The sequence below is a fragment of the Podarcis pityusensis genome (assembly GCF_964106645.2).
Source record: "Podarcis pityusensis genome assembly, chromosome: 11".
Classification (NCBI taxonomy): domain Eukaryota; kingdom Metazoa; phylum Chordata; class Lepidosauria; order Squamata; family Lacertidae; genus Podarcis; species Podarcis pityusensis.
In genome coordinates, this window is record NC_138036.1 from 59,672,554 (window position 1) to 59,699,719 (window position 27,166).

A 27,166-nucleotide genomic window follows, 5' to 3' on the forward strand; every position below is an offset into this window, starting at 1 on the left:
TAATGTGTCATTAGACCAGGCATAGGCAAACTCGGCCCTCCAGATGTTTTGAGACGACAACTCCCATCATCCCTAGCTAACAGGACCAGTGGTCAGGGATGATGGGAATTGTAGTCTCAAATCATCTGGAGGGCCAAGTTTCCCTATGCCTGCATTAGGCTATAATCTCCAACTTTTTGTTGTTGACTTTCTGTATGGTCTTAAAATACATTGAAACCCTAAAGCTTTTGCACAGAAAGGCAGGCCAGTGTAATGAGAGCCACAGTTGTAGAGCTGTTAAAATATAAATTGCATGCTCCCAGTGTAGTTGGAACCTTTGCAACTTTTGTGTGAGCACAGCTCTTTACTTGCAGGCTGGCTGGCAATTGGAGGAAACTCCCTTGTTTAGATCAGCACTCGATGAAAGGAGAGGGAGATTGCAAAGGATGGTTAGATAGGGGCTTCTGTTTCTCTAAATACTAAAATAAAATATTGATTCAAACTTTAGAAAAATCAGCACGTCTATTAATAATTAGTACATCTCTCACAATATTTTTATTCAAGCATAACAAAAGCAACAGTAAAGGGATGTGAGATATAAGTCAATAATATTATCCCAATATTATAGATGCAAGGTTGAGGTATAGAGGCATTGATGATGATATAAATATGTTAGCATAAATATTTTAGCATTCAAGCCAATTCACATGTATAGTAATGCTTGCAGCAGCCCTTCAAAAAACCTTTCAGTGATAATTTTCTAGTCATTTTAGGTCCCAAGCAGGGGTGCCCAAACTTTTTTCAAAGAGGGCCAGATTTGATGAAGTGAACTTTAACCCCAAAGTTGTTGAGCTGCTTCCAGACTGCAGGGGTCAGCAAGGTTTACCGGCCACAGGCCAGATCACTCCCACAGAGATCGTCCATGGCCGGTAAACGCTGGTAAACCTTGCTGACCCCTGCAGTCTGGAAGCTTCACCCAGGGCTTTTTTAAGGCAACCGAATGAGATTTTTTTGTTCTGCAGTTTCCAGAGCTATATGTTGCCAAAATGGTTAGTGCAACATGTGGAGAGAGAATAGCAACAATGGCATTCAGTTCCCTACAAGATAATGGTGCAGATGGAAGTTGTTAGAGGATGGAAATGCAATGTAAAGGAGAGCAAGATCTTTGTTCTAAACCTTGCACATGGCAGGAGCAGGGTGGGGGTGAAGGAAGGCCATGATTTAATGAAGCCTGAAATGATGGTTCAAACCAGACCATTATTTCTGAAACAGAAGCATCAATCTTTCACTAGGGATTCTGTGTGTGCTGTTCTTGGCTTGTGGTAGCAGAAATAAATCAAATATTTGGAAAAGCAAACATCTAATGTGCTGTTCAAGATTCAGAATATTTGGAAACTGATAGTCAACTATGTTTGTGCACAGAATATTGCTACTAAAGAGAAGGCACATTGTCGATGATTCAGCATGAAATACCTTCTAGCATTTGGCTTGGGAGGAAGCCTCTATGGTATTTTTCTGCAGTGCTGCAATAAAAAGAACTAAATGGCATCCTGGTGGGGTGCCATCGCAGCTGCTGCCCACGCCCCCCGGGGCCGTGCGCCAGCCACGCCCCTGTCTGAGCTTGAAGCTCCACCACTGACCATGTGAAAGACCTCTCAGTTGGAAACATAATCCAGCAAGACTGATCTTTCTTTTTATGTTAGGATTGAAGTATCTGATAGAGTTTCCTGGTATGTTACAGCAGAGCCATAGCTATGGAGGGGCAGGGCTAGTTGGGGTTTTTTGCCCCAGGTGAAGCCTCCAGAGGGGTGCCATTGAGGCTCCAAGTGTGTGTGTGTGTGTGTGTGTGTGTGTGTGTACACAAATGCACATGGGGGTGCCAAACTGGGTTTCTGACCCAGGTGAAATAAAGCCTACTTTCATCCCTGTGTCACAGTGGCCAAAATTAAATACAAAAAAGCATTGTCCAGACCATTGTCCCACTGCAGAATTATTTACCTGTCATTGCTGTCCATTTTCTAAGCTTGCACAGTTATAGAGTGCATACATACTGATATACCTACGTACAAGGACCAGTGTATTTTTTTCCCTGCTGCAAGGTGAGCTCATCTTCCCCTGACCAAAAGTGAGCGCAGTTCCCCAGCACACCTTCCCATCAAGCTATGTACATCTGTATGTAACCTAATTCAGAAGTGTTTAAAAATAAATAAATAAAACATCCAAATAATGAGGTAGGAACAGTAATGTTATTTATGCATCACAGAAACAACAGAAGAGTTCATTGTTTCCCATTGATTCAGTCATATACAGTGTGCAGGGTATTTTTGTTTCACTCACCCTCACAACACCCCCCCACACCTTCCCTGAGTGGTTCTAGGTCAAAGTTAGTGCATGAAGGGTGAACCTGGCATTTGGAACTGTTGGTTGTGCTTTGAATGCCCAGCAGTGTCTAATTTTGCAGTTCCATGTTGACTAAATTGATTATAAATCCCTAACTATCCCCCCCCCCAATCCTGCTGCAGGAGGCTGGTCAGATGATTGAAGAGCTGAATGTAGACACAGTAACAACACTGGAGAGAGAACTTGTGGAAGCCGTTAAGAGGCTGTGGGAGGATCCAGGAATCCAAGAATGCTATGATAGGCGAAGAGAATACCAGTTGTCCGACTCGGCTAAATAGTATGTATCTTACAGTAATAGATCTATGGTCTGACATGTTTAGGTTTGGTAAATATTAGGATTTAACTAGAATTTATATGCAGTGCTATTTTTCAAGAAAAAGAGGTACCAGTACTCACCTTGAGCACCTCCCTTGTTTTCTTATAATGGCAATGGTGTCCTCCTGAGTTCCAGCTGGAAAAAAGCCCTACTTGTATGTATACTGGGATATAAGACAGTCTCAATGGGTATTAGTAAGGGGGTTATGCAAAGGGGTTGAGGTGTTTAAGTAGTGTTTGTGTAAAGACTTGTGTCAGACTTTGAAAATGTAATCAAGACCCATGTGTATTGGAATGTGTGGACCCACATCTGAGCATCAGCAGTTACCATTTGAAGAGCTAATTAACCTAGATAAATGTCCTAAGTGTGTACCAGTCTTTAATCCTTGTCAGTCAACAAGTGGGAACTCAGGGGAACTCCTTTGTTAGGTCACACCTGGGGGGGGGGGCTAATCATTAGTACTCCAAAGTCTGTGTGAATTATTTTCCAGTTGCTCCAACCTTACATCAAGCATAAGAATTGCACTCTCCATTTTTTCGAGAACTTGATGCTGATATCCTATGCTTCCATTATAGGCACCCCATCTATTTGCACAGCAACCTCATGTACCTTTTCCTCCGGTGGTTTAATTATTTCAGTTAGATTCTCTTGCGTTATTTGCAATGTGATCTCAGAGAGCAACTCTTCTTCATCTTTGGATAGTTTTGGAGTTTAGGGCACCATTATCAGTTCCATCAAACAGATTATCAGGCCCGGTTATTTTCCTAGTCTCAGAATAGTTTCTAAGCGTCTTAGTTTAAAGCAAATGTTAAGTCCCTTGCATTAAGTCTGAAATTGTTGAGTCTTTTATTCTTTTATGGTTTTTTTTTTTTAAAAAAGAATTCTAGTAACTAAAGAGAGGAGCTTGGAGACAAAGCTACAATCTTGGTCTGCACTGTCACCCCCCCACTCCCCCCCCCGCTGGGTTAGGATTTTAGTTTTTATACATTATGTTGGTCTTTACTTAAATGTTTTAAACTTACTACTTTGTAAATGAGGACAATGTGTGGAAAATGTGAATATAATTTGACAAGCTTCTTTTTGATACAGTCAGCTCACAAGTAAATAGCATAACTGAAAATAGGCCACTATTGTTATTCATACATGGCGGTCTGGGGGTGGGGGGGTGGGGTGGGGGGAGCGCTGTGGCTGAAAGTGTCTTGTGTAATGGTAGTTGTGCATTAACAGTAGCACTGAGTTTTGAATCTAGAATGTCCATGTTGTTTAATCTTTTACCTTGTGTGGTCTATTAGCTCTCATTTATTTGTGAATTAATCTTCTACTTAAATATTTGATTTCAACATATGTTAATTTGTTTATGACAACATGTAACACTTTGCTAAATGTGTCTGTATTGGACTTGGAAGTTACCTTTCAGACTTTGACCGTATTGCCGCACCATCATTTGTGCCAAACGAGCAAGATATTCTCAGAGTGAGAGTGCCAACCACTGGAATTATTGAATATCCTTTTGAGTTGCAAAATGTTACTTTTAGGTAAGTTTGGTTATGCAAATTACTAATCAAGGTAAAGCAGTATTGAGTAGCCAGATACAGCAGCACCAAATTTGAACCAAATGGGGAAAGTTCATCCTGGAGAAGGCTTGGTTGCAGTTATTAACATCAGACGTAATTAGATTATGATCTAAACCTGAAGAGTTTGGCAGCTATAAAAGGCCCTTTTGAATGTGGGCTTTTGTTAACCCCCATACATGGTTTCTGAGTTTGGCCCTGGAGCAACTTTATCGGCATCTCAGGTTACTGTAAATAGTTTGTTCCGCTATCAGGTCTTCTTCACAGCTAAGTTGAGTTGGGTTTATTTTGTTTGGTTGGTGCCCTGGAAGCTTATTGCACAAAGTTACTCCTATTTCTATTTACAGAATGGTAGATGTTGGTGGACAGAGATCAGAAAGAAGGAAATGGATACACTGCTTTGAAAGTGTTACTTCAATAATATTCTTGGTTGCTCTTAGTGAATATGATCAAGTCTTGGCAGAATCCAACAATGAGGTAAAAGAACAGAGTGCTCTAGATTATTTCAGTTAGTGCATTTTACTGTGGCAGATTATTTTTGCAATGCATCTCTCCATAGAATGGTCATCCTCTCCTGTTCGATGCACAATACCAATTTTTGTACGTGTATCCTGATGAAATTCTGGCACAGACACACTCTTAGTTTTTCATTCTTGCACATATAGCATCCATTGCATTGTATTTAATATTATTTTATTGCATTTACCGTATTTTTCGCTCTATAACACGCACCAGACCATAACACGCACGTAGTTTTTAGAGGAGGAAAACAAGAAAAAAATATTCTAAACAAAACAGTGGATGTATGATTTTTGTGGTTCATGCTGTGGCCACAGACATGTGATCTGACGGTGAGTTTGGGGTAGCCCAATGCAAAAATCCTGAGGATCCATGTGGATCCATGCTAAAGTCGCCCTAAAGTCGCAGGGGCGCTGGGGGAGTGAACAGGAAGCAGGAGGAGGAGAACAATCCCTCTCACACACACAGACACACAGAGTATCAATCCTAAAGTCGCAGGAGAGGCAGGGGCACTGGGAGTGGGAAGCAAGAGAAGGAGAACGATCCCCCGCCCTCTCTCTCTCACACACACACACACAGTATCAATCCTAAAGTCGCAGGAGAGCGCAGGGGCGCTGGGAGAGTGAACGGGAAGCAAGAGGAGAACGATGCCTCACACACACACACACACACAGACACACACACACAGAATATCAATCCTAAAGTCGCAGGGGCGCTGGAAGTAGCAGGGGCGCTGGGAGAGTGAAGGGGAAGCAAGAGGAGAACGATGCCTCACACACACAGAGACACACAGAGTATCACTTCTAAAGTCGCAGGAGAGAGCTGGGGCGCTGTGAGAGTGAACAGGAAGGAGGAGGAGGAGAACGATAGCTCAAGCACACACACACACACAGCCCCTACAGTGGCTGATCCAAAATCGGACAGCAAAAAACTGCAGGCAGGGACATAGAGCACGGGGTTGTTTTAAAGCAACCAACCCCGATCTGCTTCTCTCCCTCCTCCCGGCTAGGCTGGCTGAAAAGCTTTGCTGCTACTTAGCAGCTCACTGGAGAAGAGAGAGGGACATAGAGCACGGGCTGTTTTAAAGCAACCAAGCCCGATCTGCTTCTCTCCCTCCTCCCGGCTAGGCTGGCTGAAAAGCTTTGCTGCTACTTAGCAGCTCACTGGAGAAGAGAGAGGGACATAGAGCACGGGGTTGTTTTAAAGCAACCAACCCCGATCTGCTTCTCTCCCTCCTCCCTCCTCCCGGCTAGGCTGGCTGAAAAGCTTTGCTGCTACTTAGCAGCTCACTGGAGAAGAGAGAGGGACATAGAGCACGGGGTTGTTTTAAAGCAACCAACCCCGATCTGCTTCTCTCCCTCCTCCCCGGCTCGGCTCGCTGACAGGGGCCGCTTACACCCGCTTTGCAGTTTGAAAGAGAGCCACGGACTGCTCACAACTGCAGCGGATTCCCCTGCCATCTGTAGGCATTCGCTCCATAACACGCACAGACATTTCCCCTCACTTTCCAGGAGGAAAAAACTGCGTGTTATAGAGCGAAAAATACGGTATATCCTGCCTTTCCTCCAAGGAGCTCATTTACACTTTGTTTGCGGCACTGGAAGAATAGCTAGTGTTATAATTAATTATACTTGGAACACATGTCTGGGTAGAAAATAGTGATAGATGGGAATAGGTTTTGGGTATGACATAATTACACTTTGCCTGCGCACCCCATTTCTGTGCTCAGATTAGAGTTCCACTCACACAATAGACTTGCCCTGCATTTCCTTCCCCCATTCACCCCCAAAATGTGCTCTTGAGGGTCCCCCAAACCCCTGGAGCATATTTTAAGTGTAAGCAGTGGTATGAAGGTGAAGTTCTGTTACACAAGCAGAAATCAGCACCCACTAATTTCTTTAAGACTACTTTGCTAACATTTCATTCTTCTCTTGCAGAATCGGTTGGAAGAAAGCAAGGCTTTATTTCAAACAATAATCACATACCCTTGGTTTCTGAACTCCTCAGTCATCTTGTTCTTAAATAAAAAAGACCTTTTAGAAGAGAAGATTATGCATTCCCATTTAAGCACCTATTTTCCAGAGTTCACAGGTAAACCAGTTGTGGTTTACATCTGATAAGCAATTATTGTAGCTGCTTTGTCAGTTCACTAATGACCAGCACTTTAATGTGAAGTGTTAGCTACCCCAGTTGTTGGCTACACTATAACAGACAACATTTACCGTATTTTTCGCTCTATAAGACACACTTTTCCCCCTCCAAAAATTAAGGGGAAATGTGTGTGCGTCTTATGGAGCAAATGCAGGCTCCATGGCTTCAGCGAAAGCAACGCGAAGCCTCTGAAGCGCAGCAGGAGCGCTCCCGCCACACTCCGGAGGCTTCGCGTTGCTTTCACTGAAGCCTGGAGAGCGAGAGGGGTAGGTGCGCACCAATCCCTCTTGCTCTCCTGGCTTCGCTTCGCTGGAGAGGCGCTGTGCAGCTTTCCCTCTCTGTGCAGCGCCCCTTCAGCGAAGCAGGAGGAGAAATGGAAGGGGCTCCGTTTCTCCTGCCGCTTTGCTGAAGGGGCGCTACGCAGAGAGGGAGAGAATTTTTCTTTCTTGTTCTCCCCCTCTAAAACTAGGTGTGTCCTATGGTCGAGTGCGTCCTATAGAGCGAAAAATACGGTACCTACTTTTGCAAGCAAATGATTAAAATTATATGCACATCCATATTCCCAATGTGGGAAGTTAGCATTTGTTACTACACACAAGTCCTACTGTCCAAACGCTCGTTACATACCCAAACATAAGGAATGAGTACCCAAACCTCGCTACACACGCATCACAGATTCTGATATCAAGACAGCCAGACACAGTTGTAGTACTGTAAACAAATGAGCAGCCTTAAACAAGACTTACTTTTTGTGTTTTGCTAGTTCATGGCAACCAAAAACCAGGGTGGGTGGGGGAAAGATCAGACAAATAAGAGAGCATCCTTTTCCTTCCCTCCTTGCCTTTTGCAAGGTTTCAGTGGGTTTTCCTGGGGTTTTTCAAAATTTGGGGGTAAACATTCTGTGGTTGGGAACATGGTATAAATTTTTCCCTAGGAATAACTGGAAATCATTGACTCATTAAGCAAATAGTCACCTAACAAATGATTTCCTGAGAATGCATTGTGTTTGGATAGCAGGACCTGTGTGTATTAGTATATTTGAAAATAGTTAATTGGAATTAATTAACTCTGCACACACTAGTGAAATAAATTTATTTGAAGATTGCAAGGAGTCTCTCTCTCTCTGTTTAACGGTGTCATTTTTTGCTTTTGAGCAGGACCAAAGCAAGATGTTAAAGCTGCCAGAGAGTTCATTCTGAAGTTATACCAGGATCAGAATACAGATAAAGAGAAAGTGATTTATTCCCATTTTACATGTGCTACAGACACAGAAAACATTAGATTTGTCTTTGCTGCTGTCAGAGACACAATACTACAACTGAATCTAAAGGAGTTCAATCTGGCATAAACCACAGGGACCCAGCATTGTATTTAAAACTCCACGTATGTATTTGCAGCAATTGTTTGTGTCCCTGTTGACCATAAATTATTTACTTAACAAAAATGGAAATTTAGATATGATACTTACAGATTTTTAATGTATACACTTTCAAAATGTTTTTTCCCCCCAGTTTTTGATCTGAGGTGCATAATTTTAGTTTTGAGGCGATTTAAGAAAAAATATCTGCCATTTATTTATAGATACTTCCTGCACCCGCTAATTTAATTCATTTGATAATCTTTTAGCCAGAGATGTCTTAGTTACAGAAGACTGGATGCTATATTGTCATTTGACTAAGGTACACGACTAAGCTGAATGAAAAATAGCCTATATTTATATAATTCTTTAGGTTTTTAAAGCCTCTTTGAAGGACATGGCATACATCTTATTTTCCTTGAAACACAGCAGCTTGTTGTGCAATTTTTTATTCATAAGTAAAATGCTAGCTACCAATATGTTTAATATTTGTTGTTTTCTATATACTTTGGGGCATAGTTATTTAAAAAATAAATAAAAACAAGCTCCCTTCTGCCCTTTGCTGGAGCCTATAAAAAGTAACTGCTTCCGTGACTGGAGGAGGGAAGGGTGCACTTGTCTCAACTCAAAAATGTACCAAGGCACCCCTGAATGGCATCTATCATTCACCAGTTCCATTGGGGGGACCATACCTTTTGGTGGCCATTTTTGGCAAAGGCAGTGAGTTCCCATTTTATTTGCTTTTCCTTTATTTTATATTTAATAAATAAATATAGTTAAGACCTACCACTTGTTTGGCATCATTTACACTATTGCTATGTCACCCCTTCATATGAAGTAATGCAGCATAAACTGTTTGAAGAAAGATAACATGTTGAATACAATGTTTGACAGAGTGGTAATTCAATTAGCATCTCTTCACTGTGTGAACATTCCTAAAATTTAAAAATGACATGAACCAACTCAGTATTGGGTAAAACCTCAGCGCCTAGGACTTGCCAATCGCATGGTCGGCGGTTCGAATCCCCGCGGCGGGGTGAGCTCCCGTTGTTCGGTCCCAGCTCCTGCCCACCTAGCAGTTCGAAAGCACCCTTAAGTGCAAGTAGATAAATAGGTACCGCTTTATAGCGGGAAGGTAAACGGCGTTCCGTGTGCTGCTCTGGTGCCGGTTCGCTGGAGCAGCTTTGTCACGCTGGCCACGTGACCTGGAAGTGTCTGCGGACAGCGCTGGCTACCGGCCTCTAGAGTGAGATGAGCGCACAACCCTAAAGTCGGACACGACTGGCCCGTACGGGCAGGGGTACCTTTACCTTTACCTTTAACTCAGTATTTGGGACAGCACAGGTATGTGTTTTTCTCTACAGGTCTAGCAGACACAGGGACAGAAATCTAATAAGCACAAACAAAAATAATGTGTAACCAGCCTAGGAGGCATCACACTCTTTATTGTACACATTTAGAAGGAGTGATCTGTATGGTTGGTCTGCAGCTTAAGGCCACAACTCAAAGTGTAAATGCTCAAGTATGATATGACTGTCAGTTAAACCAATGAATCTGGAAAGAGTTCGTTCATGTTCTTGAGACACAACACAAGTTATATTTTGGCATATCCAGTAACCATTAATTCAATATACATTTTGTATAGCAAGAAATAAAATGTTATGGGGAAGACTGCAATGTATTCCTTTAAGCACCTCAGGTGGTTACATAATGGAGCAAGCAAGACTTTTATATAAATACTACAATTACATTTGGCATGCCATTTACTTTATTTAGCTTTTACAACAAAGCTACAGTTTGAGGAGTTTAAGTACCACCAGCAAATTCAGGAGGGCCAATCTCTTTCACCTCAATCCTCCAAACAGGAGTTTGGAAAGAATATTCTGGAGCAGACATTTACTACATGCATCAAACAAGTCAAATCTGGATTAGGCAATACACTTACATACATTTGCATTCTTTTCCCTTTTATGACGTGATTTCTTCATCTACATGTGAATTTATAGGCATTATTGTATAGCCTAGCAAAATCAAATTAAAAGAAATGTGTATGCAACCCTCCACATACTGAAATCTTGTTGTTGTCATGCAGAACTAAAAATATCTTATGAATTGTTTTGGGTCTAAATGCTGAAATGGGTTGTATTCCCACGTTAGTCATACTCTGAGCAGACCCACTGAAATTAAGAGACTTGCCTAATTTACGTCCATGAAATTCAGTGGCTCTATTCTAAGAAAAACAGTTGGATGCATCCCAAAGTTAATGAATGTTCTCAATTTTTTTAAATTAATGACAATGCATTCAGCATGAGCATGAAATTTAGATTCCCCTCACTCAAAATAAGTTTTTCATTCAAGAGTGTTCCTTAGGTTTATATACCATTTCAAAACATGCTCTTTAGAAGGTTTCGATGACTTTGCTGAAAATTTTATGTATTGAAAGTAAAGATCATGCCATTCAAAGCACTGCTGCAAAGACACATCCCTGCCTAGGTTATCATTTCAATAATTCATGTTTATCTGTGTACATCTACCCATCATCATGAGGTACCAGAACACCTTGCTAATTTTTTGCATCATATAAAAAGTGAGTGTTAAAAATAATATTACAGTACCACAAACTGTTTATTTGTATTAAAAAAACTAAATAACCTCATGATATATATATTGGTAAATAAAAAGGCTTCTTGAATAAACAGATCAGCAAGATCATTCATAATATAAGAGCATTGCTGGTTAAATCAGTCTTTCCCTGAAGAATTTAACTGAATTTCAGTGAATTACATTATATTAACATGTAATGTGGCAATTATAGCATATTAATTAAAATCCCGATGACAGGAGAAATAAAGCTTAGATGGTGGGGGAACCCTGATTATCACATAAAATCACAAGATTAATCTAGACTTAATCTTTTTAAATCATGTGACAGAATATGCATGAAAACATCATTTTTACTCCTGATATAAGTAACTCTGTATTATTTATAAATAAAAAGCTCAGTAAGCCACAATTTGGCAGAGGTTCTCAGCTCTAGAACAGTTTAAATGACACTGACCATGGCAGATTTTTTTCTACTCTGGCTATGTAGAAGACATCAACAATCCCCTTCATAGTCTTAGCAATGTCACTTGCTAAGCTTCAATCAAAATGTTGAATTTGGCACTCTCTGTTTTGTCCATCTTGGAATCTTGCACAAATGGTCACAATTTTGGATGGTTCTCCCTCACTTCTTCCAGTTTTGAGAGAACCCACTATGAAAATTTGAGAGAAAATTTAGACAATGAAAGTAAGTCAACATATTCATCTAAATATTAATAGCATAGAACATTAGTATATAACTATATAGTCAATCCACATGTTGGCAAATCCCATTTTCTGGGGCTGCTGCCAGACTCCTAGCTGGGCTATACATTCATCAGTGTGACATCTGAGAACTACTGTCACACATGCGTGGTGCCACCCTCACAATCAACATTTTGGTTATCTGAATCTAGGACTATGGTTGTATACTATTTTCAAGTAAACATACTTAGATCAGTAGTATTCGATACTCACCTTAGCATCATCTGGCGTTTTAAAATTAATAATTTTTCCAAATTCTTTGGCATGGAATACAGACTTTACTCGTTCCTACAAAATAAATAAGTTTCCTATTAATTTGGCTTTCTAAGGTAAAATGAAATGTAATACTTCTGTTATTTTACTTTCCCAGCATACAGCTCACAGCTTTATAGTGGATTGCACACTGACTCCACCGTGAGCATGAGGCAGCTCCCAATCAGGTTTGCGGACTTGCCAAACTCGAACAGTCAATGGAGTCACAAGTAGTAAGGAAATAACAGGTGCCCACTTTCCTCTTAAACATTTAACTTAACTATTTTTTGTAAGGGGCTTACGAATTAGCATGTTGCAATCCATATTAGGGAGTGGCTCCAATGACTCCATGATGCCTTAGAGGTCTACATTTTGAGTCGGTATCAATTGTACTATCTCCTACTGGCGCCATGGGGGACACTGGCTTGGGATTTCAAAGAGCTTACCCAATTAACATTAGAGCTAACATTAGAGGCCCTGCTATAAGAGCTTGTGGCCAAAGGAAGCCTCGGCCAAGGAATACAGATCAATCTTATAGTGCCTTGTGCTGGGGGATGCCCAGGTGGCTGCCCTGCCTACGTCCCCAATAGGGGCATTAGTGGAGAAGGCTGCAGATGCAGCTGTGGCCTGAGCTGAGTGGACTGTAAGCCTGTGAGGTTGGGTTAGGCACTCATGGGCTATCAAGATGCAAATGCATATCCACCAAGATAGCATAGAGCAATAATCATTCTAGCTGGCAGCAGTAGGGAGAAAGGAGACAAATTGTGTGTGTACATTTAAACTCCTTTGTCCAGATGATGTATACCTTAAGGGTGTGCTGCACATCGATTGAGTGTAAGGCTTTCTCTAATGGATGGGAGGGTTTGGGGCAGAAGGTAGGGAGCACCAATTCTTCTGCATGTGAAAATGGGAGGCTACCAAGGCCAGAATATCCAAGTCCAGCAGATCACAGAAATAAACTTCCATATCATTATAAAGCGGCTTCAAATGATTCACGTACACCATTATTTCATTTTTCAATTCATCATTAACTGCTAAAGAGGAAAACTCTGAATTCTTGACATCCAATATTGATGGCATACTGTTTGACTTTTCCAAGAAACCCTGTAATAATCTCCTTGCTTGGGAAGCATGGTCACTTCTCTGTTTTCCATTTTCCTCACTTCTCTGTTTTCTTTTTTCTTTCCTGTTTTCTTTCCTTGGTCACTTCTGTTTTTGTCACTTCTCATTTCCTTCTGTGGCCCCCTAGTCTTGTTCTGTGCCCCCCCATTTATGCAATTTTCACCTGTGCCCCCCTGGAATATCCTGGGGGCCATATGCCCCCCGGTTGAGAAACACTTTAGAGAACACAAGGGCTGAAAAAGAGAGTGCCTTCCAGAAGAGTCTTGTTCTCTATGCAGGAAAACATTAACGGTGTGTGTGTGTGTGTGTGTGTGAAGAAAGGAAGAAACGGGGGGGGGGGGGAGATTTGAAGCCCCCTTTATCTGACCATGAAACTTTGAATTAAAAAACAACAACACTAGTGAAGTAAGTTTTCATAGGTGGTATTACTAGCTTGGTAAATTTGACTTGTTATATAACAACAATATAATAAACTAGCAAGTTAAGGAAAACAACATGCCATTTAAGTTGCTGAATTCTACTGGAGACAAATGACTTTTATTTTTAAAATATACTCTGAAGCTAATCTAATACATTCTACAACAAGCTGAAGTCTCGGTACCTTTGCTTCAATGCGCAACCTCCGTCCATCAACAATAAATGGCTCCTTGGTAAATTCATCATAGGTGTACTGCCATTCACAGGTCAACTGTCCAAATGTACCTCTTGTCACGAATAATATGCCACTAAACAAGAATACAAAATAAACCATTAAAACAAAGTAAGCAGAAATACAACAATTACTTTTTAAATAAAAAATTAAAAGTTGCCTTGTTATCACCCAGTTTGATAGTTTATTAATTCCACAATGAAATACACACATATGGATTTGCACAATGATGCCAGCGGAACCTAATCATATATGTGTGTATATTAATTCAGTCAAAGAAGACAACTACATTTTACTTTAAAGATGCAGAAATCAATATATAATAAGGAACAGCTGGCATATAGAATGATAACCAGGCAGCAGCAATAGTTGAACTGAACACATACTTTTGTTCAGTCATGTTCTAATAATTAAGGTCAAATACATTCTACAAAAAAACAAGTGTTCCTGCGTCTTCACTGAATTGAATTTGTTAGTTCCTTGAAAAAGCTTGTAGGGTTTCATGTTTCAATAATATTTCAGTTAGAAAATAAAGCAAGTTTTGTCAACCAAAACTCTGGTCAGGATCCAGAGAGGTGCTTTATGCATGGTTAATAACATTATCCGTCTAATGGTAGCGGGATATTTATGCCATATTATGAAGTGCATCTGAAATGTCCTTCAGTTTCAGAAGCATGATGGGGTGGGGATAATGTTTGAGAAACATTAAGGCATAAATTCCCTTGTAAATGTGGAATTACAGTGGTACTTCTGGTTGCGAACGGGATCCATTCTGGAGACCTGTTCGCAACATGAACAGCGTCTGCGCGGTTCGCGATTTGCCGCTTCTGCACATGTGCGTGACATCATTTTGCATGTCTGCGCATGCGCGAGCGGCGAAACCAGGAAGTATCCCTTTCCGGTACTTCCGGGTTGCCGCGGGACACAACCTGAAAACACTCAACCTGAGGCAAACACAACACGAGGTATGACTGTAGTTATGTGGAGTGGTATCCAATTGTGCCTATCCTTCCAAATTTGCTCTGGAAATCTGAGAAACCCTAGAGAATATTTGAAGTGGTGTGGGAAACTGCAGTGGGGAAGGCAGGAAAAGGAAATGAGCTTGCACAATATTGGACAGCAACAGTGGCTTGGTGGGGGGAACCTTAGCTGTATACCTTCAAAGTGACATACTATTTCTTATGCAGGGGTGCCAACTTGAATAAAATATGGGGGCGGGCAGGTAGGCCCCACCCTGCATAATCGATCACACGATGTGGTGCACACACACTATTTGAGTGGCAGTGCCCATCAATCTGGGGGGTGGGGGCAGACCTCTCAAATATTTTATGGGGGGGGGGCAAAGCCCCCACAGCCCCTAGAAATTGGTTCCTATGTAAGAATAAAACTAATGCACTACCGCTAAATATATATTCCGCTGATTTCAAGGTGCCTGTTCTAATAATCAAACAGAGTTCCTGTTGCTTTCCTATTCTGTTTCATAGGGCCACTGAGATGTGAGTACAGGGAGTACTGATGTACTGAGCCCACATCATGAAGGGGGCGCAGACTCTGAGCTTCCATTCATTATTTTTTTAAGTCTCTAGCCCTCCTGGAAAGCAAGTTATGAAACAAAATGCACAGGTACCCTTCTAAGTGATTTCTCCGAGATGAGCCAACCTGACTGCTCCCACCTTTTAGTGTCGCCAATGAGTGAAGTCAGGGCTGAGATAGACGAGTGAGTTGTTTGGAAACCAGGTGACTGGAATCCCTGGAATCCAAAGGAGCTGCTGTTTCTCCCTCCCCTTCTGTCTCATTTTCCAGCCCTTTGTATCTAAGTAGTTTGTTCTTTTATCATCTAAGATCATATACTTAAATGTTATTTTCTGCAAATACTACTACACAGTAGGTGTTAAAGAATCCACCTCCTCCCTGAAAATGGCAAATATAAAATGTGAAAACTTTGCAAAGAGGTTTAGGCATGTTTTCTGCCATGTCATTCTTGTGCCTTTGAGGCAGGCAGAAATTCAACATGTTAAGTATTTTCTAGTATGAAGATACAATTATATATATGTTTATCAAGCATACGTTATTCATGTTCTGGAGAGCTCTCGATGCTACTTGCAAAAAAGGACACAAATTTGCATATGACACAAAGCATAGCTAAATTTTATGCAAATTGGTTTCCTTTACAAGTAGCTCAGATATCCCACTTCCCATGCTGTGCACTGAGCACAGAAAACCCCGTTGGCGCCCTTGCTCTTCAGTCAAGAGAGGCAGAGACACTGCAAATTTCTTTATACTCATGGAACTGTCCCTTCTACTAAATTGAACAAGGAAGCTTTCGCTGATGTAGTTTCAATATATATGGACACCTGCACCCACAAGGAACTACTTAATTGAAGCACATCAGTTACAAAAGTACATGGTAGAATCATTCTTAAGAGAGAGAGAATGAATGAGGCTTATCCCAGGAATATTGTTATTCCGACTACAGTTTATCAGTTCCAGATTTTCACATACACACTAACAATCTTAACACAATCTCCAGTCTTAACTACTGTGAAAATTCTAATCAAGTGCTTTGAGGTAACATTAAAACATTCTAAATCTTGGTCTTCTGTTGTAAAATATAGCCTTCAGTATCTATACCTTTAAGAACGATTGGAGTTTCTTTCATTTAAATGCCAAGAGAAAATCTAAACAGACTATTTATCGGAATATTATTACTGAGTGAGCAAAAAAACAAGTGTAACAATGCATGCAGCTTATAAAGTTAACTGGACAAATGGGGAACCTTACCTCTTTGTTACCATTAGTAAATCTGTACTATTAACCATTGCATGTGTAAAGTATCTCAGTTTGGCAAATCTTCCATTTTCAATATTCTAAAAGAGAAAGACAGTTGTATAGAATTCCCTAGAGTATAGAAAGTTTTTTATGAGGAAAATATTAATGTCTAACATTATTATTAATTTCAGCTTACATTATTATTAATTTCAGCTTATTATAAAACATGTATACATAACATATATTGAGAACATTTAATATCTGCCATGATTAAGAAGAACTTTCACACCTAGTAGTACTGTAATAGAGAGTTGACCTAACTGTAAACATCCTTCCACATGATGCTTCATCATCCTGGAATGTGAAAAACCTTTTATCTAAAATTATGAGTACATAATATTGGGCTATTCAGATGTTTGTAACCTTGAAAGTACTATGCATTTTCAGATTACAGAATGCTGTAATACTCAAAAGAGAAGACCATTCAAATTCAACCTGAATTGTTACAGAAACCATTTCTTATTGTATTTCTCAGTAAATGGAATACAACTATGTAAATAATCATGGTTTCAGACATAAGCGTCCAATCATATATGATGGTTTTAAAGGAGTGAACTGTGTTTGAGACATGCAATCCAGACTGGTGGATCTTCCTTAAGCCATAGCTGATTTTTTTTTTTAGCATGAAGTGAATAAAAATAAGCTGCTGACCTCTGTCTCATAATAGCATCCCATGCTGAAATGTTCCTCAACTGTTTATACAGTATTTTCAAAAAGTCTCAAGCACAAATGTTACATCATGTTATCAGTCCCCCAACACCAATGAGAGAAAGAGAGAGAACAAAAAGTCCCCAATTCATACACTCCCTAAAGTCAAATAGCAATACTTTATATTGCATAAAAATTCAATCATACATCTATACATAAAATGGGTGGTTTGTTTTTACAGAACAGGCCTGATATATTTAAATATGTTTTCTTGAACTAAAACCAAAAGTTTAATTTAGATTTTAAATTAGAATGAAAAGGAAATAATAAGGAATAACATTTTAAATCCTATAAATACAGCATAGAAACAATTTTGGTGGTGCATTTAAGAGAGCGAGTAGATTGTAAGATAATTATACTTTATAAAAATGCTAATTTTTCACGGTAAGTTCATTAGAAGAAATTCTACAAAACATACAAAACACTGCAATCCATAATATATTCCAAACTAGCCACAGATATAGAACCATTTATTATATAGTAGACAAGGTGAATCTGAGGATTCCAATACACTAGTAGGTTTGCTTTGTAGAACTTATTTTTTAATTCAAGTGGCCAAATTATTTCACAAATAAAATCTCAGCAATCCTCAGAAAACATTATCCACACATTGCCTATGGAGGGGGAAGGGGGAGACAGAGATGGCAGTGGTGAGATTTATACTTCCTACCTCCCAGCTCACACTCTTCACATGGCTCTAGCTCTCTTTAACTACAGCCACTAGAAATACTTCATTCAGGTTATATGTGAACAGACATTTCAGCCTTACAAATTTATGTGCAGTGACAGAACAAAGGAAGCAAAATAGCAAATATTTCAGCTGCTTAGGGAAGTTCAGTGCATCTCTTTCCCAAGGAGAAAAAGCAGTTACCAGAGAGGTCTTGTTTAAGAAATCTTGGCACTGAATAGGACTGATGAGCACCCTAAAATACCTCATTTCAACTATGTGATTCCATTGTGGACTGAAGATGGGATGGGGCGGGGGGGGGGGGGGGAGTGCATCAGAAACCTGATGTTAACTGGGTTGAATTATAAAGAGTTCTGCCTCGTCATTCAGCATTTCTTTTGTATTTTTCCTTCCATGTTTTTCACCTGCTCTTTGCTGCTTGTTATTACCACTCTTTTCAAATGCCACCCTACTGTCCTAATTCATTTTGAAACTGAAAGTTCAATACTTAGCAGAGCCCATTATTTGCATGAAGTGCTTAATTTTTGAATGCTTTCATGAATCTTGATTATACCGCTTAATTTACTCAGGCACCCCCACTAAGCATTCACCCCTCTTTATCCTCCAGTAGCCACTGACCAATATGCCTGGTGCTCTCTTCAAGCAAATAATAATAATAATAATAATAATAATAATAATAATAAAATTTATTTATATCCCGCCCTCCCCAGCCGAAGCCGGGCTCAGAATGGCTTACTTGCTCGTAGCTCGTAGTATTTTTTCCAAGGCAAAAGAGGAAGGACTCAATAACAGCATTATTCTGACTACTAGTGCCACTAAATCACATCCTGAAGCTACTCCTTACTCTATTAACCACACTTCTTCTGGATTGGGTTATTTGAACTGGAATCACAACAGTGCTTTTGGAAAGATGTTCAGAGTAAAGAAAAGTGAGAACAATAGAGAATGGCAGCCACATAGTAGTGTGACAATTGGTTACTGCTATATCAAAGCTTCAGACAGGTAATCTGTGTAGCGGTTCATTTTTTACACATAGATCTCCTTTGATGGATCCTTCTTACTGTCTCTTTAAGGCTTTGACACTGAAGAAGTTATACACCAAACAATATACAATTTATATATATCCCAAATCACTTATTCTGGAAATTGGGGGTGGGGACCTAAATACATGTAAACCTTTCATATATTAAACTGTTTATTTATAAAGACTGTTGTGTTGGCAACATGTATCCCATAGGAAAAAAGGCCAAATTTCACTGGAGGGGTGGAAATGGAAAAGAGCACTAGGTAAAATGTTCTTCAGTCTTCCAGTGGAGTTACAATCATCCGTCAGACAGCTGCAAAAGAAGGATTCTGCAAAGTCAGCTGCTGTGACCCGGAAGAAGGGCGCAGTTGAACCTTCATTCTCACTGCAGTCAGTCTACTTCACCATCAGTAGTTTTTATCCCTCAACATTTCTCATAACTATTTCCAAGCCTGGATTGCACCATCACTAGGGAGAGACTAACTTGTTTCTGTTCTGTACAAAGATGCTTACACATTTCCCAATTTCCAAACTAGGTGTCAAGATTCTCTTTCCTGAAAATCTGTTCTGTACTATATCCAGGTTTTGCATGGCCTTTAGGCAAGTTGTCCCCAGTGGGCTACCCTGGCTAGCACTGTCAACACTCATTTGCTGGCCCTCTGCCTTCAGGGCCAATCTGCATTACTGCCTCCAAGAAGACATGGCAAGCAGAGGTTACTTCCCCTGCTGCTCCTTTTGCTTCCTGCACTCTTAAGAGGACAGGGAAACAGGCAACAACAGCATAAAGGAGCAGGGCAATGGGCTTCAGGGGCCAGTAAGGGGGGGGGTCCTTGCAGGAATGCTGCCCTGATTCTAGCACTGAATCTGCAAATCTAATAGAAATCTTATAATTAAAATATTCTGATATAAATTGGTGTTGGAATTGTAATTCCCATTGTAGGCTCCTACCTCCACAACTCACTCAGGGTGGACCTACACCCATGGTTTTGAATGCTAAAAAGGAGTTAGAGAATGGTTGAGATAACTCTACATGGGGCTGCCCTTGAGACTGACCCAGAAACTCCAGCGGGTGCAGAATGCTGCAACGAGACTCCTTACAGGGTCTTCACTGCGAGATCACATTCATCCGGTACTATACCAGCTGCACTGGCTCCCGGGGGAGTACAGGATCAGGTTTAAGGTGCTGGTTTTAACCTTTAAAGCCCTATATGGCCTAGGACCCTCGTACCTACGGGACTGCCTCTCCTGGTATGCCCCACTGAGGAACCTACGGTCTGCAAATAAAAACATCCTGAAGGTCCCAGGCCACAGAGAGGTTAGGCTGGCCTCAACTAGAGCCAGGGCTTTCTCGGCAGCAGCTCCAATCTGGTGGTCACAAGAGACTAGGGCCCTGCGGGACCTGACATCTTTCCGCAGGGCCTGCAAGATAGAGTTGTTCCACCAGGCCTTTGGTCAGGGCACAGCCTGACTCCCTCCTCTGGCAACCTGCACAGAATTTTGCTTAACGGTTGCCATTAATTTGATTTTAATTAATTTTTATAATGAAATGTTTTTAGAATGTTGGATTATTTGATTGTTTGATTATTTGATTGCTGTTAGCCGCCCTGAGCCCGGCTTCGGCTGGGGAGGGCGGGATATAAATAAAATTTATTATTATTATTATTATTATTATTATTATTATTATTATTATTAGAAGTTGTTTTCTAATGTTAATAATGCATTATTAAAATGTGACACCAGATGGCACTGCAGAGCTACCCCCTTCCAGAAACTGGGTAGACCTTGTGGAAAAGGAAGCAAAAGAGAAACCAAATGTATTGATGTTTTAGAATAATTTAAATATTGTTTTAATAACATTTAAAAGGTGAGTGTAGTTACATGCCCCCCCATGTCCATTTATTTCCTAGGGTCTACTCTGGGTAGAATTAATTTTGGCCATCGCCCTCAATTTTTCGAGAATGAGAAAACTGGCTATTTATATTTCCCTCACTGTTTCTAGCCTAGAATAGTGCATACTATTTCATTTTACAACTCTATAGTTGATCTTTATTTTTAAAATACCCAAATATTCCCCCTTTATTGTCAATTTATGCATGGATTTTAGTGGTTCTGACCCAATTGGACTTTGCTCACATTGTATAACCTCTTATACTGAACACACACTTACAGCCAAGCAGCTCATGCTTGGGTTTGCTTAAAGAGGAAAGCCTCATGCTGTATGATATTTCTGTAGCGTAATTTTATATTAATACATACCTTTTAAAACAGTCATATGCCTTTTTGTATTAATCTTTTTATGTGCTTGGTCGTTTAGGAAACCTGGAGTGTACATGTGTATAACATTCATACAAGTCTAATAATAAATATATAAATGCATATAATATGCACAAATTGATCATTTTTTGTGTGGATCAATACATAAACCCCTTGCTTCTTATTATGATTAAGGAGTGAGATGGTTGTCAGAAAAAAAGTATGTGCAGGTAATCCTGACATTCAGATTTCTGAAAACTCCCATCCCTACTCATTGGTCCATAAATCTAAGGAAATAAACTTTCACAGATGCCCAGTTTCTGACTCTGGCTTATCAGCAGCTGCGCTGCTACAGAGATGACAGTCCATTCCCTAGGGATTACTGAAAAGTAAAAGCATTAATATCTAAGTCAAAAATTTCTTTTCTCTCAGATTCCCAAGATAGATAAACCTTGCAATGTTTCAATGATATGCTTACAGAAGGCATATTCTTATACTATCATAATCACATGGTGTAACTGAATGGAAAGAAAACATTATGAAGCACCTATAAATAAAACATTTAAGTAGAGTAGCAGCTCCTGTAATAGTGATAGCCAACAACAGACTCTGCCATGCACAGTCCACCACCTAGGCTTCTCCGCACCTACTACCACAGTGGCAATAAACTCATTTAGGTCTTTCATATGTCTTCAGTTGCCTTGGTCAGGATGACACTGGTTCCCTACTTTACCATTTCTGTGTATTTTCCTGTTGTACACTGATCAGAAGAAATGAAGGGCATCTACTCTCTCTATGCAGTCAAAAGCCTTTACATATTCTTGAAATTCAGTCAAAAGCCTTTACATATTCCTATTTTCCTCTGGCAAATTGGCTGATTAGTGGCTGGACTAGTGACTGATCATCAAAATATTTCCAAGTGAGTTTCTCTTCCACTGGCTCTTTTCCACCTTGCAGCACCTTCTGGTTGTAGCCCCTTCATTTAAAAGTCAAATCATCAATAGTTTCAATTTGAACCACAGGGTTAGAATTAAAAGCCTCATATTTCTTACTATATTTCACAAGATGTTTGAACTAAATGAAAGTTTAAGGCAAAAATGTTAAACTAAGTTTCTGAAAATGAAAGGATGTAAACTATAAATGTGTTTTTAAAAATAAAAGTTGATAAAGCAAGTGACAAATAGGTAAGATAATAAATAATGGTAGGGATGTTTGAACAGATCAGATCAATCTTTTTTTATATAGACTCATTTATTGTTATTACAGAATATTCATATACAATTTTCAATACCTAAAACTAAAATTTAACAACAACAATAAACACAGTTATAGGGCAACACTGAGTACTTATATCTAAATGGCATTTTGTGTAAAAATGCACAAATGATTTTAAATTTAATGCATAAAATTAAAATAATGATGTAAATGGAAAATATACTATTTAAAAACAGTATATATTTTGACTGGGGGAAAATCATAGTTACAAGATTATTGTCAAAGTACTGTCAAAGCAACAGCATTCAAATAAAGACAATTAAAACAACAATGTTCTTTGTGTTTGTGCTTAAGACTTCATTAGTGTATATTTTTAAACTTACATTTAAGACACAATTGTAAAACAGCTACTATAATTTTTGCTTTTCTGTGGCAGTTAAACTTAAAGTGGCAGCATTTAACTTGATAATTCAGCAGAGAAAGTACATATTACTCTAACTGTCATCATCATCACTATCACTAATATGACACATAGTCCATTTTCTGCAGGCCTGTCTTTTCTGCAAGCATGGTAAGAGAAGAAAGAAGCAGAAGTGTTAGTTGAAGCTGGAAAGTTTAATTATTTGTTATTTTTAAAAATGCAAAAAAAGAAAGATGAGATGCAACTTTTGAATTTTTAGTATGCAGAAGAAGAATTTCAGTTAGTACAAATGTAATCCTATATTTCACCACTCACTAAAATAAGTCCAAGTTTATTTTTTCTATAAATATATGCAAATCTCAAAATCTATTGCTCAAAAGACTTTGGAACTTACAAAGCACAGTCACAGCTGAACCATAGCTTTCTGTACTATATAAAACCTACTCTATTTGTGTTTTCTATTTTTAGACCACACAGATTTTATAAATCAAAGTATAAAACAGGAAACCTGTGAGTAAGAGTTTTCTTTGCACTGATCTGCACACAGATTTGCTTAATACCTTGGAATGCATAGATAAGTCTCCACAGGCAGAGAAACTCTGCATATGAAAGTTTCTGTACTCATAAATTGTTGGTTCTGCACCATAAATTGCTGGTATCAGTCAGACATTATTCAGTTCCAGAACTGCAATTTGTAAATCTGGTTTACAATAACTGCTTTGGTTTACCATAGCTGCTTCAACTTATGGTGGAGCACATGTAAGCACTCCATACATAAGCTGATCAAGCCACCTTGTGAGCCAATTTTACAACACTACTTAAATTAATTAAGTACTGTGGGATAGGAGAAGATGGTGAAGTCCACCTCATCATTGGCCAGAATCCCCAATGTTTCCCAGACTAAATTGAACAGTCAATTGTAATGATCCTAAATTGCCTCTCCCAGTAAAATGACAGCAGGAAAGGGGTATCAGGACTCAGCCCGTGTCCATTTATCCAGTTCTAATATGTGATCACAACAGACTAAATCTAAGCGTATATGTACTACTAGGGATGGTGGTGCCAATACCAGAGTTCCCTTCCTGCCAAAATCACAGGAGAGTTATAGAATGTATTTCTATGTCTGTCTCACTGTACCCCCAAGTACAGTAAATCTACTTACGGAAACCTTTATCTGAATATGGAGTGTCTAAACTAAAATGTATTAATTAATCAAAAATAAATCATTGTGACAAATGCTTGCACAACCACTTTCAGATAGTAGGATGTGAACTGAGTGACGTTCTCCATGCACACGTGGAAGCAGCTGCTCAATTGTTGGGAATATACTCAAATTCCCATTTTTCACTATGAGGCCACAGATTTAACAATTTTGAACTTTCCAAAACTTAACAAAAAGGATCTGGGAATTGTTCTCAATTCAACTGTTCCAATTTATCAAACAAAGGAAAACAGTAACTACACAGTGGCTTGGTTCACACGTTATGCTAAAAGAGACTCTGTCTTAGCAGGTAGGCATGAGTGTGTGAGCTCCCAGAGAGAATCTTGCAGCTAATTTGCTCCTTCCATCAGTAGTCTTTGTTTCTCAACATTTCGATACACTTATTTCTCACAACTAATTCCACTACCCACTATCGTGTTTCAATTTCATAGTAAAATAAACCCCTTTATTTATTTTTCTTTTAAAAATTGTTCTAGATCAAAACTAGTCAACAATGGCCAATATTCAAAATACTATGCGTTTTATAGACTATAAAAAATAATTTTTAAATAAAATAAAAACCTGTATTGAAGTACTGTAGTAACATTTCAAATAAAGACTTCTATAAATATAAAAACATTTCAAAAAGATTAAGTGCATTTCTTTTCATCTCAATATTTATTCTTTGTTGTGTCCCTTCTCATTAAGGCATTTGTGTATGTTATATAGTTAAGGCTTTAGAAAACATTTTAATATAGATGTTGTTGCTTTCCCCCCACTACTTTGGATCTGTTATCCTACTTACATCCCCTCACACTGGCCATTTCGCAAATCTCTATTTTTATTAAACAACTAAAAAATAGCACTTAGGATACGTACTTAACTTTAAGTATGCTTATATGATATCCAAGATCTCTGCAGTAAAAATCCCACACGCTAGGGTTAAAACAAAGTGAAATCAGCTGCAGTAGCTGATTTTTTGTTTTGTTTTCACATTCCTTCAAGCCAAAGACTGCTATTTCAGCTGCCTCTCTAAGCTACATTTCTAATGTATTTTAACTAAAAATTCTTATCTTGAAATCTAGCAGCTTTCTTAGGTCTAATAAACACATCTGTCTTGTGGACCGTGCTATCACAGAGAAAATGAGAGGGACAATATAGGCCATCTGGAGCATGCAGTAATGTGAATCCATAGTTCTGCACACAGACACACATGCAACAGATGGAGAGAGAAGGATGCGCCGATAGACTGACTTATTCCCTGTTATTATAAAAGCAGATTATTATTATTTTCAAAAACTTAAATAAAAAATGTCAAATAATCTTGAAACCAACAGGTAACATATACTGTTAATGCAAATTGAAAAAATGGTCTCCACTGACTAAATACTAAAACATTCCTGAATGCATAAATAGGAATAATTGTTCCTAATATTTTTTTTTTTTAATATATGTTTAAGTATGGAAGAGGAATGTATGTGCATGTAAAAAGTGTATTATATTACGTCTCCTTGAAGGTTTAGTTTCTTCACCTGTAACATTTGACTTCCAGCACCGTCTCTTAATCTGTATGGTCGAATGACTCCATCCTCACCAAAGAAGCGGGGAGGACGCAAGCTCATAACATCTTCAGAAGCATTTGTAGCTCTGAGGGGGAGGAAAGTTAAGACCTTTGCATTACAGAAATAGAATAAATATTTTCATGAATATTCTAAAATGTTTTAATAAATTATAAACATCCATATAAAACAAAGTTAAATAGCTAAGCAATACAAATTACAAATTCTGAAACTAGTAAAAAACTTAGCTGAGTCAGTAGGAATGTACTGCCTACGTCTAGACAGGAGGAAAAACTGAGGGAGTCCAGCCTGCTTCCCATAAGTCGTTGCTCCTGTCTAGTGTCTTGCAACAGGGTGAACACCCTTTCCACTGGATATGACACCCCACAAACTAAAACTAGCTCCAGTAGGTTCAGGTAGGTAGCTGTGTACATGAAAGTACATGAAAGCTCATACCAAGAACAAACTTAGTTGGTCTGTAAGGTGCTACTGGACCTTTTATTATTATTTTTTATATATATTTCTAGCTCCAGTAGGTGTATTTCCCATAGCATGGGTGTACCAAGAGCCAGTGGAGACCTGATTGCTGGGAGAGAACACAGAGCAGGGGAGCCTGAATATCTCTATTATGGGGGAGGCTCTCTCACCACAAAGAAAATCAATCAATCAATCAATCAATCAATCAATCAATCAATCAATCTTTATTACGGTCCAGAGACCCAACAAATCATTACAAAGCAATGCACAGTTCAGACAGCCTACCTCCAGGTTAAACAAGCATTTTGTTCAGGCTTAAAGATAGGGATCATTGGTTCTTGCAACCAACGATAAAAACTTCACCACTGCTAATGTTCTAGCGTTTGTCCGGTCTTCCAGTAGGAACCTGACATAGTGAGCCTCTGATTTTCCCGGGAAAGGTACCAGCAAGGGTAATATCAATTCAGCCCTGGCTTGTTCATATTTCACACAGTGCACAAAGAAAATAAAACACACTGGTACAAAACAGTTCATAACAGCAAATTTCACATAATTCTCTTACTATGTTATGTTTTTTTTACTTTGTAGTTTTTACTGGTATGAACTATGACAATCTGAAGGCACAGTAAGAAAAGAATGGAGTAAGAGGTAAGGGTTATTGTTTTTTAGTAAAACTTTTTTGAAAAGGCAAAGAAGGAATAAAGTAGAGGGAAATACAGCGAAAAGAAAGAACCTGAGCTCAAAAGGCAAAAAAATAGTGTAGAGTAGAAAAAACACATATGGCTTGGGAAATGACAGGAATTAAAGTGAAGGAGTCCAAAGGGCAGAGCACATGCAACTTAGCTAACCCCAACACAACTGTCTACATGGATGTCTCCTATGTCAAGCTGAGAAACACACACTAACACATAATGACATATTTAAAATTATATTTTTTCAAGTACTTCTATTCCAAGCTAATAATATGTTTCATATTTAGGGGAAATATTTCAAAGAAAAGTAATACAAGTATTATAAAATGAAATTTATCATGTGTACAACTGTTGATTTTTTTTTAATTAAAGAAATTGTTCTCATTTTATTTAAAGTACCTGTGTTATCAGCGCTGATAATTTTATTAAGAATGTTTA

At 39.0% G+C, this 27,166-nt stretch overlaps 2 protein-coding genes across 4 annotated transcripts in view; one reads left to right on the forward strand and one right to left on the reverse strand.

Annotated features, from left to right (window-relative positions):
* The window catches only part of LOC308458191 (guanine nucleotide-binding protein subunit alpha-14-like), a 35,722-nt gene extending 26,165 nt beyond the window's left edge, over positions 1-9,557 (forward strand). Inside the window, exons 3-7 of the mRNA XM_080973030.1 lie at positions 2,502-2,656; positions 4,102-4,230; positions 4,614-4,743; positions 6,723-6,876; positions 8,094-9,557. Coding sequence (XP_080829156.1) covers positions 2,502-2,656; positions 4,102-4,230; positions 4,614-4,743; positions 6,723-6,876; positions 8,094-8,284 — 759 coding nt within the window. The 3' untranslated portion in view covers positions 8,285-9,557. The remainder of the gene's footprint in view (positions 1-2,501; positions 2,657-4,101; positions 4,231-4,613; positions 4,744-6,722; positions 6,877-8,093) is intronic.
* Positions 9,558-9,702: 145 nt separating this feature from the next.
* Positions 9,703-27,166, reverse strand: part of VPS13A (vacuolar protein sorting 13 homolog A) — a 154,319-nt gene continuing 136,855 nt past the window's right edge. For 2 of the 3 annotated variants that reach the window (XM_080972149.1, XM_080972148.1), the window contains exons 68-72: positions 25,533-25,647; positions 16,443-16,528; positions 13,614-13,737; positions 11,852-11,926; positions 9,703-11,547 (exon numbers count right to left, since the gene is read on the reverse strand). In XM_080972149.1, coding sequence (XP_080828275.1) covers positions 11,497-11,547; positions 11,852-11,926; positions 13,614-13,737; positions 16,443-16,528; positions 25,533-25,647 — 451 coding nt within the window. In that variant the 3' untranslated portion in view covers positions 9,703-11,496. Of the gene's footprint in view, positions 11,548-11,851; positions 11,927-13,613; positions 13,738-16,442; positions 16,529-22,399; positions 22,939-25,532; positions 25,648-27,166 lie in introns of those variants that run through there. The other variant, XM_080972150.1, reaches the window with a different exon arrangement.